General features: G+C 48.7%; 1 protein-coding gene across 1 annotated transcript in view; it reads right to left on the minus strand.

The window, feature by feature from the left end:
• Window positions 1-12,800, minus strand: part of St8sia1 (ST8 alpha-N-acetyl-neuraminide alpha-2,8-sialyltransferase 1) — a 128,392-nt gene extending 115,592 nt beyond the window's left edge. Inside the window, exon 1 of the mRNA XM_040743543.1 lies at window positions 11,859-12,800. Within this exon, the coding sequence (XP_040599477.1) occupies window positions 11,859-12,094 (236 nt within the window). The 5' untranslated portion in view covers window positions 12,095-12,800. The remainder of the gene's footprint in view (window positions 1-11,858) is intronic.
• Between the last annotated feature and the right edge of the window lie 873 nt (window positions 12,801-13,673).

Raw genomic sequence — 13,673 nt, forward strand, 5'->3', positions numbered from 1 at the left:
CTCAGCCTTGGGCCTTGGGCATTTAATAAATTAACAGCCTTTATTGAACAACAGATTGACTCCCTGGCAGCAAAGCCTGTTCAGGTTCATTACCATCGCCTTGACCTTATGGACCGAGGGCTGGAAGAGCCTCATGATGAAGAGTGACAAAAAATAAGCCACGACACATCCAGGGAGGTGTAGGCCGGCCTGCTCAGGCCTGATCCTTGTCGAGAAGGGTGCCTGGCAAAGCACTGGAAAGAGAAACTGCACACACACACACACACACACATACACACACACACGCACACACTCACTCTCACACATACACGCACACACTCACTCAGTCACACACACGCATGCACACACGCACACACATTCACTCACACATACACACACACACACACACGCACACACTCACACACACTCACTCTGGGTCTCTTGTGGGCATGCCTAACTGCATAGAGGTTGATGTCAACAAAATCCTCTCCTCCACAAAAAGACATTGAGGGCGATTGGGGTCACCCACTTGCCAAGTCAAGTGAACAATGGTGCCTGAGAAAAGTACCTCATCATTTCAGGAGGGCGGTTAGGCCTCTACCCTCCCCTTCAATCGATGACTGTCAGTATGCTCATCTTTTTTAATTGGTATGAACAGGGAGGAGATGCCAGGAGTGATCATTGGAATATAGGACCTCTTGTAAATATTGTCAGCTGTGGAAGGTCCCAAATAAGGATAGCATAATAAAAGACATCTTTATATTCCTACTGTATTCTTAGAGACTAACACTTAGTTAAGCGTCTATGTCTCTGTGCCTGCTTATCTTCCTGTACAGCATACTACCCTTCTGCCACCTGGCCTGCAGTCCAGACTCCCCCAGCCACAGATTTGTGTCCTTGGAACATACCCTGCCAAGACCAAGCTCCCTGCTTCAAAGCAATAGCCTCTCCCACCTAACCACACCCCCGCTCTGTCAAACTTCCTGCTTCAACCACTATAAGAATCCTCGTGAGAAAATAAACTACAGCTTGATCAGAAAGCCTGTCTTGCTGTCTGTCCTTGTGTCTCTTGTCCCTTTCATTCCAGGTTCTTGTGGGCTCCACCTTCATTGTGACCTGCTGGCCAGGGCACTCCAACCTGCTGAGCTACCTGTCAGCTGTGCGCTCCAGGTTTCCGGGTTTTTGTGTTACAGTGATGCAGCTGTCTTTGAGTCATTTCTGCTCCTATAAACGACCCCAATAAATCTCATTATTCACCAAGTAGGACTTCAGTGATAGCCGTACTTTGGTCTGTTGTGGGAGTGGGTAGCCGTGTGTTGTATCTCCCCAGGAAAAGTTTTGTCACACAAGACGGTGGAGCTGTCATTAAGAAAACATCAGCCAGTCAGACACGGTGATAAACACCTCCAATCCCAAAATTTGGGAGGTAGAGGCAGGAGGGTTGGGAATTTAAGGTCATCCATGGCTAGTTGGTAATTGAGATGGGGGTTCCAGGCCAGCCTGGACTACATGAAACCCTATCTCAAAAATAGAGCAGGAAAATGATGTTTTTGTTTTTCTTCCAAAATGAGCTATCCTGCATCCAGCTCTGAGGGTTCTATGCCCAACTGTCCTTTCTTTACACCCAGGTGGCTGGGCCAGTACAGCAATAGCTTAAGCTATGAGTGTCCCCACCCAAGCCAGCCTGCACCCCGGGCTGTGTTCTGTGGTGGCTGAGCTTAGCTTCCCCTGTGGACAGGTATCTGCTTCTGTTTTAGCCGTATGTTTCCCTCCAAGTTTCACATGTTGCTCAGGACAGAAGGAGTCAGTAGATGTTCTAAGACCTCCCACTCCAGCCTTGGCACAGGCCTAGAATCGAACGAACTAGAAGGGTTTGGGGCCTCTCTGCACTGTACCAAATACAGACATACACAGTGAAGTTCTGAATGGGACACTGAATGTGTGCTTATTTTTTTCTCCCATTTAAAAAAAAAATTAAAAAGTGTTGAAGGCTGGAGATGCAGTCCAATTAGCAATGTGTTTGCCTAGCATGCACAAGACCCTAGGTTCCACCCCAAAGACAACTTACACCAAAAGTGGGCATTCCAGCACTCAGGAGGTAGAGGCGGGAGGCTCAGGAGTTCAAAGTCATCCTTGGCAACACAGTGCGTTCATTTGAGACCATCCTGGGCCACATAATGCCCTGTCTCAACAAAAACATTAGAAAGTCAGATGTGGTGGCCATACTTACACATACTTATAATCCCAGCACTCCAAAGACAGAAGCAGGGGGTGAGTCCCAGGCTAGCCTGGATCAAGTAGGAAATCTGTCCCTAAAACCAACAACATAGCTGTGGGACTGGAGGAGGCTGTGACCTCTGCTGACATGCTGTGTGCTCGTGTGCTCCATATCCCTGAAGCTCGTGTCCTTGGGGCTTTGCACCAAGCGAACAGTGTCTGGATCAGAGAGACCCGGATTCAATACTTGCTCACCAAGTAACGAATGCAGTTGAGCTGGGATCCGTTCCATCATCAGTGGAACCCTACCTCACAGGTACCAAACAGTTGTCCACCAGCTTTCAAGACAATCCCATTTCTATCCACCCAAAGAATACCTATTAGACATCAAACACATGACATGTCCACATTTGGTGAGACTGAGGTATGGTTTGTGAGACGGATAAACATAAACAGCTCTGATTACTGGCCCCAAAATACCAGGGGGAACAGTGTGACCAGTCGTTTTACATAGGACAAAAGAGGATACAGGACAATGACAGAGGATGCCAATGGCCTCTCCGACTACATCATACAGCCATCAAATGCTCACCCAACTAAAGGTCATCATGGGGTTTTTATCCATTTATAACCCAACATCACCTTCTTGCAGAGTTACTCTTGACACTAATTTCAGGAAAGCGACTCCCAAAAGTGCAGTCCCAGTTTACAATGTTTCTATTTTATCTGAGCTACTTTTCTCTTGCCTTGACATCTCAACTTCAGCTTGAAGTAATGCAGCCTTTCTTTTTATATTACTGTTGAATTTATTTACTTAAGACCTGGGGGGGGGGGGAACATGATGACAGTGATTTGATAAGACACTGTTATTTTCCCATTGATGGAGCCAGTGTTAATTACCCTCTGTGCGGTAATGGAGGGGGGTAACGGGAAAAGATAGCCACCCCCATATAAAGGCCTTCTATGGGGAGGGGCCCATTCCAGGCACATGTGTGTGGAAGCCTTTCTTAACTGCCTTGACCTCTTGAAAAATCCATCTGAGGGGAATTTCATCCCCCTAATGATCGTTGTGTGTCCTGCAACTTACGTAACCACCCTCTGCTCTTTTCAAAGATGGAAAAAACCCAATGTGTCCTTGGCCAAAGTCAAGTACACTCTATGAGCAACTGTATGAGACAGTCCAGGAGCTGATGGTTGGAGCAACACCACCTAGATGTTACTTCTTAGCCAGATGTGGTGACTCACACCTTTAATCCCAGCACTTGGGAGGCTGAGACAAGAGGACCACGCTGAATCTGAAGGCTACAGGGCAATACCAGCGAACAAGCAAGAAATATGCCAACTGGGGATGCTTTTACTGAGAAGCATCTGTAGGGGTTGCTCAAGGTCAAGGTGTTTTACAGACACAGGGCTAGCAAAGCTGCTAGACTCCACTTATTTTACAAATAAAAATAGTGCTACCTTTAACATTTCAAAAGCAGACCCCTGCCCCCAGCCCCCAGGGTTTTATGCATCCCAGACCAGCCCTGATGATCTTGAATTCCTGAGTCTCCTGCCTCATAGCAAAAGTCCTAGGACAATGGCTGTGGATCAACAGGTCCCGCTTATGCAGTGCAGGGTTTCAACCCAGGATTTAGGCATGCTAGGCAAGCACTTAGCAACTGAGTCATGTCCTCATCCACAAAGCGTAATTCTTTAAATGGAATACATACATACATACATACTCGCCAAATACACAGAAAAGTTTTAAAGGGTCAATATACAACTTTCCCAGATGCACAAATTGGCTTTTATGAAAGCTAGCTGTTCCGATATGATAACTTCTTGAAAACAACAATAACAAAAAACTCATGATAAATGCTGTTTTCCAAAATAAAAATCATAAAGCTGCATTATCACAACTTTGAAAATAGCAATTACACAACAAAGTGCCAATAAATATGACTTTGAGTGAATAAAGGAATATGTGAAGAAAGCCAAGCCTACAAAATATTCGCAGTTGAGGAATAAAGAGCCATGCGCAGACCAATGCAAAATCAGTTCGTTTACATGGAGTACCACTAACAGCATTAAGATCTTTTTTTCTCCTTTTTGCTGAATTTTAAATTGTTTTGCATTAAATGCATACTATTTCCAAAATCCAGACAGGTAATAACATTATGCAATGCTTAAATGAATGTGGGGAATGTGAAACCGTGGATGTATTTCTCCTGTCAATCAAGTCACTGAAATGAGCGCTTCATTCAAGTTAGTGTGTTCCCCGTGCAGCCACATGGAAGTCTCCAGCCAGGACCCCAGCTGGTGCAAAGCGGAAGCCATGCACCTCTGCATCCAGCCCAGCTTCCTCTGCACTCAACCCCGCTGTCTAGGCTGCTGCTCTCTCTTGGTAAGAAAATGGTTCCCCAGACAGAGAGATCAATCAACTGCTTCAGGACTATCGTAATTACCCAAAGCTGATGAACTGCATCCCTTGGGGTATTACATCAATTAACTCTGTTTTTAATTTAAAATGTTGCTGCTGCTGTTGTTGTTGTTGTTGGAGAGAGGTTTAGATGGGGTCTTCCTGTGTGGCTCAGGCTGCCCTCAAATTCAGCAATCCTCCAGAGGGAACTGTGAGGCTAAGGATTGAATGCCTCATTGATTTAGCCAATGTTACTAGACTTGGGATTTTATAGTCTGGGGCCCCATTTTGATGCCTTGCATCCCCCATATCGGCCCCTAAGAAGCAGAGCATTCTGACAGCAGTGGCTGATGCCCACAACTTACACTAGGTCTGCTGCCTTCCTCTGCAGGCCACGAGCCACAAACAGCTTCCTCAGCACCCAGTTCAGAAGGCAGAGCACATCATAGGGTCCCATTCCGTTGCCACACATCCCTTCACTGAAGGGACAACTATAGACACAGAACATTCCCCAAGACATGGCTGTTAATAAGTAACCATTCAGCCAGCACCTAATCCCCTCAAGGTTAGTGGACACCCATGGTCTAGACCCCACAAGACTAAATGAATTATTTGAAATCCCAGGACTGGGAACAGGAGACCGGGACTGCCAGGCTAACTTCCACTACACAATGGACTCAAGGCCAGCCTGGGCTATTATAGGGAGGACAGGAAGTCAGCATTGTTCAAAGATAACCCACAGACTTCAAACAGGCCACACCCTAAACTGACAAACACAATCATTTGGTTAACCCACCTAATTTCCTAACATGGCCCTCTCTTTCCTGTGAGAAATTGAACTCAGGGCCGTCACACGTTCTAGACAGACACTCAGCTGCATGTCACTTCCTCCATTTACTAACTGAATTTTGAGAAAGGGTCTTGATGCAGCTGAAAAATACTCCAGAGCCCAGGCAACTCTTGGGCTCTTTGGTCTTGCTGACTGAGTCTTCCCAGTAGGCTTCAATCACACACACATGGCATAAAGGAGGCAGAGAAGGATGGAGAGATGGCTCTTGCCACACCAGGGTAAGGACGTGAATGTGAATCACCAGATGCAAGGTATGGGTGTAGTACCACGCTTCTTCAGTCCCAGTACCCCTGTGGTGAGATGGGAGAATCCCAAGCGGATCATGGGCCGGGATACGGTACATGAAATGCCCCGGAACCGGAGACTCAACCTGTGAAAAGTGGACTATCCTGACACCCCTGTACCTGCACTCACACCAGAGATAAAGGAGCAGAGAAGAGGAAGAGGAGGATGAAGGAGGAAACAGTGAAGGTGCTTTTACCACAGCCCAGGAAGGAGGAAGACTAAAGAAAGCTGAGCTGAGGAGCGCCCATGGCCTGAGCGCCAATCACAAGCCAGGTCCCGTTGTGGGCGTTTCCAAAGCATTACCTGAGCTCATCTCAGACACGCCCTACAAGGAACATTGATACAGGCCAGTATGCAATGAAGACCCAATGTTGCTCAAGAGCAACCACAGCCAGGGTGCTACCAGGTCTAACTGGAGCTGCTGTCGGGAGCACTGTTGACAGTCACTGTCACACGCCCCCAAGAGCTGGTGATCACAGGACCATGGGATCCTGGGAAAGGAAAGGCCAGAGGCAAGATGCTCAAAATCAACACAGCATGGGGTATTCCCAGGACGGTACTGGGTCCAGCGTTCCTACACTATACAAATCAGGCTAGGTGAAGAGCGGCCCTGGGGGATGGAAATCAAGATCTGGTTATAAAAGATCCGTGCGATGGCTCCGTCGCCCACCACCGAGAATGAGCAAGAGTCTTAGTAAACAACTCCACACTGGAAACCCAACCCCACCTTTTGGTTCCTGGATCACACTGACTCACATAGTTTCATCTGTAAAACAAAGCACTTTTTAAAAACTCTACCTTACAGAGTTGCTTTGGGAAGAAGTGTTAAGAATGAGGCTGAGTGCTATATCCAATAAATCTTAATGGCAGATTTTTTTTCTATGATGATTCTTGCTACGCCCCTCCATATTTTAAGCCATATCATGACTGTAATGTTTTACTTTGGTTTGGGTTTTTGTTTGCTTGCCTCCTTTTGAGACAGAGTCTCCCTGTGTGACCTTAAACTCACGATTCTCACTCTGTCACGGTCTCCCGAGTGTTGAGACTACAGGTATGTACTGACACACAGCTTCTAGCTTATTCTCTTAACTATCAAAACTTACTATGCCAACTTGTTCCCAAGCTTCTTTTTCAAAGCTGATTCCATAATCCTTTAACATGACAGACATGCAGTCTGCATGCCTTAACATGACAGACATTCAGTGTGCATGCCTTACCATGACAGACATTCAGTGTGCATGACTTACCATGACATTCAGTGTGCATGCCTTAACATGACAGACATTCAGTGTGCATGCCTTACCATGAGAGACATGCAGTGTGCATGACTTACCATGACAGACATTCAGTCTGCATGCCTTAACATGACAGACATTCAGTCTGCATGCTTTAACATGACAGACATTCAGTCTGCATGCCTTAACATGACAGACATGCGGTGTGCATGCTATGCACTGACAGCTGCACCCTTCTCACAGGACAGTGTGGCAATGTCTAAAGTTTTGAGCCTCCATGGCTGGGGAGGCACACAGAGGAGGGTTCCTGTTGCTCAATGCCCAGCATTGCCTACTTAGTGAGCTCCAGACTCAGGGAGAGAGCCTGTCTCAAACAACAACAACAATAATAAAACAAAAACAAGCAAACAAACAAACAAAAAACAAGGTAGATGGTGTTTCCAGAATGACACCTGAGGTTCACTTCTGGCATCTACATGCATGTACACACATGTGCACGTGCACCCACACACTTGCTTTGCATTTGTGTACGTGCACACAGACATTCTGATGTATTAACGCAATCTCTGTCCCCTAAATTCTTTAATGGGAGTAATACTGTTAGTTCCTGTCACAAAAGGAACAGCCTTAAAGGCATTCGGAGATTGGAACCAGGCTTCCACTGACCTCCAGGCCAACCTGTCTCCTGAGTCTCCACTACTAGCCTGAGAACCTCCCACACAGCAATCACACATTTCCATCTCTGCTAAAAACAGCCTTCCACGCACCACCCCATTTTACCCTCCTTCAAGGCTTATGACAAACCCCATCTCCTCTATGAAACCCAAGTTCCCTCCCCCCACTTGAAGCACAACTAGTAAGTTTTGTGAGCACCCCAGTGCCTGGTTATGTTTCTGTTGCCACGCCCCAGAGTCATGCAGGGAGGCGGCCAGTGTTGCGAGGACACTCTCACTTCATGATAGCCCTTACAGAATCTCACACGTCTTACTTCGCAAGTCAGAGAAGGAAGCTCTGAGAGCTGCTGGCCTCGCCAATCAGTCACGAGTCAGAAGGGCCACAGCCACATTTGGACCATTCCCAGTGTCTCCCAGGCATGCTACCTTTCTAGGGTGCCTCAACCTCTAGTTGTTCCCATCCATATCCTCCCACAGGAGTCCAGAAAGATCTTCTGTTTCAGGAGCCCAGAGGCACTCATCTTTGCCCATTCATACGAGTTTCTCAAGGGAACTGAAGTTGGCAAAGCAGGGAAGGATGCCGAAAAGACAGCTAAGCAGCTAAGAGCACTTGCCTCTCTTACCGAGGCCCCCGGTTCAGTACCCAGCGCCCGACTCCCAACCATCTACAGCTCCATCCCAGAAGACCCAGCGCCTTCCTCTGGCCTCCGTGGACAAAAGCAATTTTACTCACAAACCAAGAGTAAGTAAATCCTTTCGGAAGACAACACATAGTAGGAACTCACAGAGCTGACACTGCTTGGTTAGTCTGGCTACAGTGTCACTGTTGTCCTTACACAGAAGTCCTGGATGGGGGCTCATTTCTGAAGAGCAAATGGATTGGATGAGGAGCTCTGGGAGACACAAGTACTCCTCTAGCTGTGAGCAGTCTGCGCAAAGGGGCAGGAGGAAGGAGTATGGGCTTCCAGAATGAGGCTGGCTAATCCACCACCATGTGAGAGCCTGGGGTGTCCCCTGCTTAGTTCACAACTTCCACAGCTCTGGGTTGCTAGGCTGCTGTTTCCTAGGCTGCTTGACAAGGCCCACATCAGAAAGTTGACCCACAGGTTCTGGGGCAGGAAAAGTGAATCAGAAAAACCGGTGGTGGGGTCTGGCATATGAAAGAGCATCTGAGACAGGGCTGGTAACCCCGGGAGGTCCTCTTCCTGTGCCACTCGAATGTTTACTTATTTGCTTTGTCCTGTGTCCCTTAATGAGAGGTCAGCTCATCTGCTCCATGCATTAGGGTCCTGTGGGCCTGAACCATATAAGGTAGACAGCAGTCCTGCACTGGGTATTGGCTAAGTGACTACAAATGCATGATTACACATACATCTCTCTCTACGTATACACATATATATATATATATATATGATCCTACCTCAGGTTCATCAGCGAGCTTGTGTCTGTCTCCTCACAGAAATACGCCACTGTCTATATGTATGCACGTCTGTGTATCTATGAAGATGTTTACGACTAGAATAACAAAGGTGCGTGATTGACAAAGTGGGGACTCTTTAATGCCAGAAATGCCTCTGGCTCACCTGTCTGTCACAAACACACACCCCTACCCATCAACTAATACTGCAGATGTTTTTTTAAAAATTAGGTATTTTAAGTGTTCAATGCAAAAAATAGTTTTAACAAAAAAGGTAAAATTTCTCAAGTCTTTCTAAACCTTTTGCCACTGTTTATTAATTTAATCAATTAGAGCAAGGAGGGAAGCATGGACAAATATGTCTATAAATGTGACAGGTGACACATTCAGAACTCCTCCAGGCAGGTCAGATGTTCTCCCTAAAGTGGTAACATATGCAGGAAGTTAGTGTATGATAACCACAGACTCACCATTCCCTGGAAACACAATGTACCAGACACTGGCTACCCTCTTTTCAATTTATACCATAGCGCAACCCTGGGAAGGAGATATTATTGTCTGCATTTTATGAATAAGAAAGTCGAGATCACAAGAGTTAAGTAATTTGCTGAAGAGGCTGTGCTCTGGGGCTGGCTGTGACAAAACTCCGAACTCTAGAAGTTTAAGTTTCTCAACGAAGTAAATGCTTTTTGCACAGTTTTAAAAGCTCTGGCTTTGAGGGGTGTGTGCTTAGGCACATTAGATGCTATGAGGCCTTCATTCTCTGCACACAGAAAGTGAGTTAAAGAATGAAAAATCACCCCAGGTTAAAGATGGTGACGAGCGAGTGTGTCTCAGAAACCATGTACCTGAGTTTATCACACCATGAAACCTTTTGCACTTGACTGAGTCCTCTCAAAGAAACCTATTTTCTAATAAGGTGTGTGTGTGTGTGTGTGTGTGTGTGTGTGTGTGTGTGTGTGTTCTAACAAGGTGTAAGCATTGGGGAGAATCAGATGGGATGGACAAGGATGGATAGATCTCCTGCTCGAGGATTGGTAGTTTTCTGCACAGGGTTAAGGTCAGATTTGACTCTGGTTTCAGGGCCAAAGTGTGTTTCTTTCTCTGAGCCTTTTGGTTCTAGATTAAGAGCCAGGGTGCATTTCTTTCACTGGCTCTGATTCCAGGGACAAAGTGTGTTTCTTTGACACTGGTTTCAGGGTCAGGGTGCATTTCTTTGGTTCTGGTTGCAGGGTCAAAGCAATCTTCTTTGGCTCTGCTCAGGGTGTGTTTCTTTGACTGGACCCTTTTCCCTACACAAGGCATTATATGCATCAGGGTCTTTCACTGCAAGTAGACGGAAAGTTCTTAACTCCTTTCTATGCATTTCTTGAACAGAAAAGTGTCTTAGGTCGGTAAGGAGCCACTGGGTGGTATACATCCCACCTGCCTCAGAGCCCAAAGGTCAACATTGTAATGGTGAAAGTAAATTCATCTTTGTGTACTTTCACAGAATTATTATTTTTTTTTTGGTTTTTTCGAGACAGGGTTTCTCTGTGGCTTTGGAGGCTTTGCAGAATTTTTTTTAAAACTAGCGATGACAGAGTGAAGAAACAGGGTAAGGGGTTGGAAAGAGATAGATGTTCCCTCTAAATTTGAAAGAGAATGTCAGTTGCCTTCAGATCCTGGAAGAACCCTTTAACCTCTGGCCTTTCCAGAAGTGGGCCTACGGAGGGAAATTGTTTGTTTTTAAATTTTTTATTTTAGCTCATATCAGAGGGAAAGGCACTTGCCTGTCTGTCAACTTCTCTCTCAGACTACTCTCTGAAGAAGCCAGCAAGGCAACATCTCGGCTCCAGGGGCTGAGGAGAGAAGGCATTACTGGCGATCTTTGAACCAGTTGGGTTGGTCGGTTGGTCTTCCCTATCAGCTCCCCCAGCAAGCCGGTGGTAGTGTGCAAAGAGATTTTATCTCCACTCCAGTGTAACTACCCAGCCGGGCTGCAATCCGCTCCTTAAATTAACACCTCCCCCAAGAGAGGAAGCTACCAGCTCCCTCCTTCAAACCCGGTCTTGGGTTTTGTTTGTTTTCTGATGTCAAGCCCTTCCCTCAGAAACATTTCTGAGCCTAAACTAAGAAAAAAGAAGCCAGCGCTTCGGAGCATTAAGGTAATAGGGAGTCTAGCGCCCGCACTTCGGCTTAGATAATGAACGACCTTGCGCGAGTAACTAGTTCTACCAAAGAATTGGTCAGAAGAGAAAATATGTCATCAAAAAGTTGTCGAAATTTCAAATACAAAAATCACGCGGTTCCGATCGTGGCTGTGCGCTCCGGACTCTCTATGGTCATACCGCACAAAGCCGCTGGGGTGCGAGGGCGCGCGCGCACAACATCGCTAGTTTTCAGATTTTCCTGACCCGAAGCTTGCCCGTAATTCCTGCGTGTTTGAGTATGTTACCATTTGCCCCCAAACTCCTCTTAACCTACTTCTTTCTAGCTTACTACTTCTTAGCACCAAACATCTGCAGAGTCCAAGAAATAAATTCTCTGAAAGTAGCAGGAATTAAGTTGCCCTGGGTCTTCCCACCAGAGATGGGCCAATTGCAATAGAACGGGGTGGGGGGGGGGTAACACGTCTTTGCTTAAGCAGAGGTGTTTGATACATCTCCTGGGGTAAGGGATGGGGCAGAGACCCTAACTTAAGACTCTGGGTTGGGCATGGCACAGAGTGAGCAAGGACATGGAAGTCTCGAGGGCGACCCTGTCCTCAGCACACCAGCAGGAAAGGATGCTGGAGGGCGCAATGTGTAGCAATGGGTACCTGAAGAGCCTGGCAGCCGTCTGGTTCCTCCTCCAAGCCGTGCGCTGTGCCAGCACCCCTTGTACGATCTCCTTCTCGTTGGGTAGCCGGTAGACAGGGAAGACGTAGAGCCAACAGAGGACCACCACACACAGGGCACTGGCTCCCACCGGTAGCCGGGTACGCGGGAACTTCCATGCCAGCATGGCCATGGCCCCTCTGGACGTGTGTCGCCGGGCCCGCCCGCAGGGGCTCATCACAGCCTCAGCGTCCCAGGGTCGGTGGTGGGAGCCTCAGTACAATGCCAGGCTAAGTGGCAGGGGTGGGTGCCCCCGCGGCCGGCCCCCCATGCACACACCTTTGGCTTCCTCGCACACACCGGCACTCAAGCAAGGCTTGGGAACCCCCACCACGGCCCCAGAGGTCAGCTACAAGGATCTTCGCCAATGCAACTTTTCCCACGGATTTCTTGCTAGGGGAAGTGGCCTCCAGGCAAGTCACGAGCCATGGTCGCTTTTCCCTGAAGAGGCAGGCGCCGGAGGGGTCTGGGTGAAAGGTGCGAGTCCAGCTGCTACCGCCCTTACTGCAACATCACAGGCGCCCTAGGCTGGGGTCCTGGAAGAGGTGCGGCTGGCTCTGGGACATCTGACCCGCTGTGTCCCTTCCAGAAAGAAAGATGCTCCTGCGCCCTGCACCGCCCTTTCCCCGCCTCCTGCGCCGCCGCGGTGCCGGGCACCCCCCCAGACGTGCTCTCCCCGCCGCCGCCGCGCCAAGTCCTTGGAAATTTCCACCGCGGCCCGGGACCGCTAGCCCGCCCCCGGCTCCTCTGCTGTGCCCGCCGGGACCCTCGCTCCGCTCCCCTCCCGGGCAAGCTGAGAACTCGCTCTCATCAGTTCATTCAGTGGCGCCGCAGCCTTCCGCTGCGCCCTGGACTCCGCAGACACGCGCCCCGGGATTGGTGGAAATCAAGGTCTCCCCCGCCCTCCCCCACCCGCGAAATAGCCTCCGGCGACCCGCTCGGGGCCGGGGCCGCAACACTAGCCCAGGGCGCAGGCCCCTCGCCACTGCCCTTGTTCTCTGCGGAGAGAGGCAGACAATAAGAACAACGGCCCCTCTGGCGCATGCATGCACACGCACATATATCTGTCTCAGACTGGGGACCCGAAGCCAGCACGCCCGGCACTGCTGTCACCCTTGCCTTTCAAAGCAACTGATTGGTTATAAACGAGCAACGAGGAGGCTGGTGAAGATTTATTCCTTCCTGAGCTTCCTTAACCAGATCAGCCTGTCTGCAAGCTATGATTCCATGCACGCACACGCACGCGCGCACATACACACGTGCACACATACACGCGCGCGCGCTCATCTCTCTCTCTCTCTCTCTCTCTCTCTCTCTCACACACACACACACACACACACACACACATACACTCTGATGCTGGCGGGCACGAGGGGAGGTGCCTGCATACTGGGGTCCTCCACCTCGCCTCCACCCTGCAGAGAGCAGAGCTGCATCCACCTTTGCCTGTGGCTGGTGTCCCAGCCAGCAGACCTTGGGGGGGGGGGGGAGATAACGCCTCCTCTGCCTCTGTAGATTAAAAATATGTTTATTCTTAAAAGACTGCAATGGCAAGCTTATCACAACCGCGACCTTGGAAAAGTGCCACCCGCCTGGACCCGCCTAGTGGAAGGACTCACTGTAAGCCATTTCTGCTTGCCCAGGCAGAAGACAGAAAAGCTCGGGTACCTCCTAGCGGCTGCCTGCTCTACTTGTTTAAGCATCCTGTACAAGGACAAAGAAGAAAGTGTGCTGCCTCCAAAACCAGCCTGCTTAGT

Source organism: Mesocricetus auratus, unplaced genomic scaffold, assembly GCF_017639785.1.
Source record: "Mesocricetus auratus isolate SY011 unplaced genomic scaffold, BCM_Maur_2.0 Super-Scaffold_100001, whole genome shotgun sequence".
NCBI classification, from domain to species: Eukaryota; Metazoa; Chordata; class Mammalia; order Rodentia; family Cricetidae; genus Mesocricetus; species Mesocricetus auratus.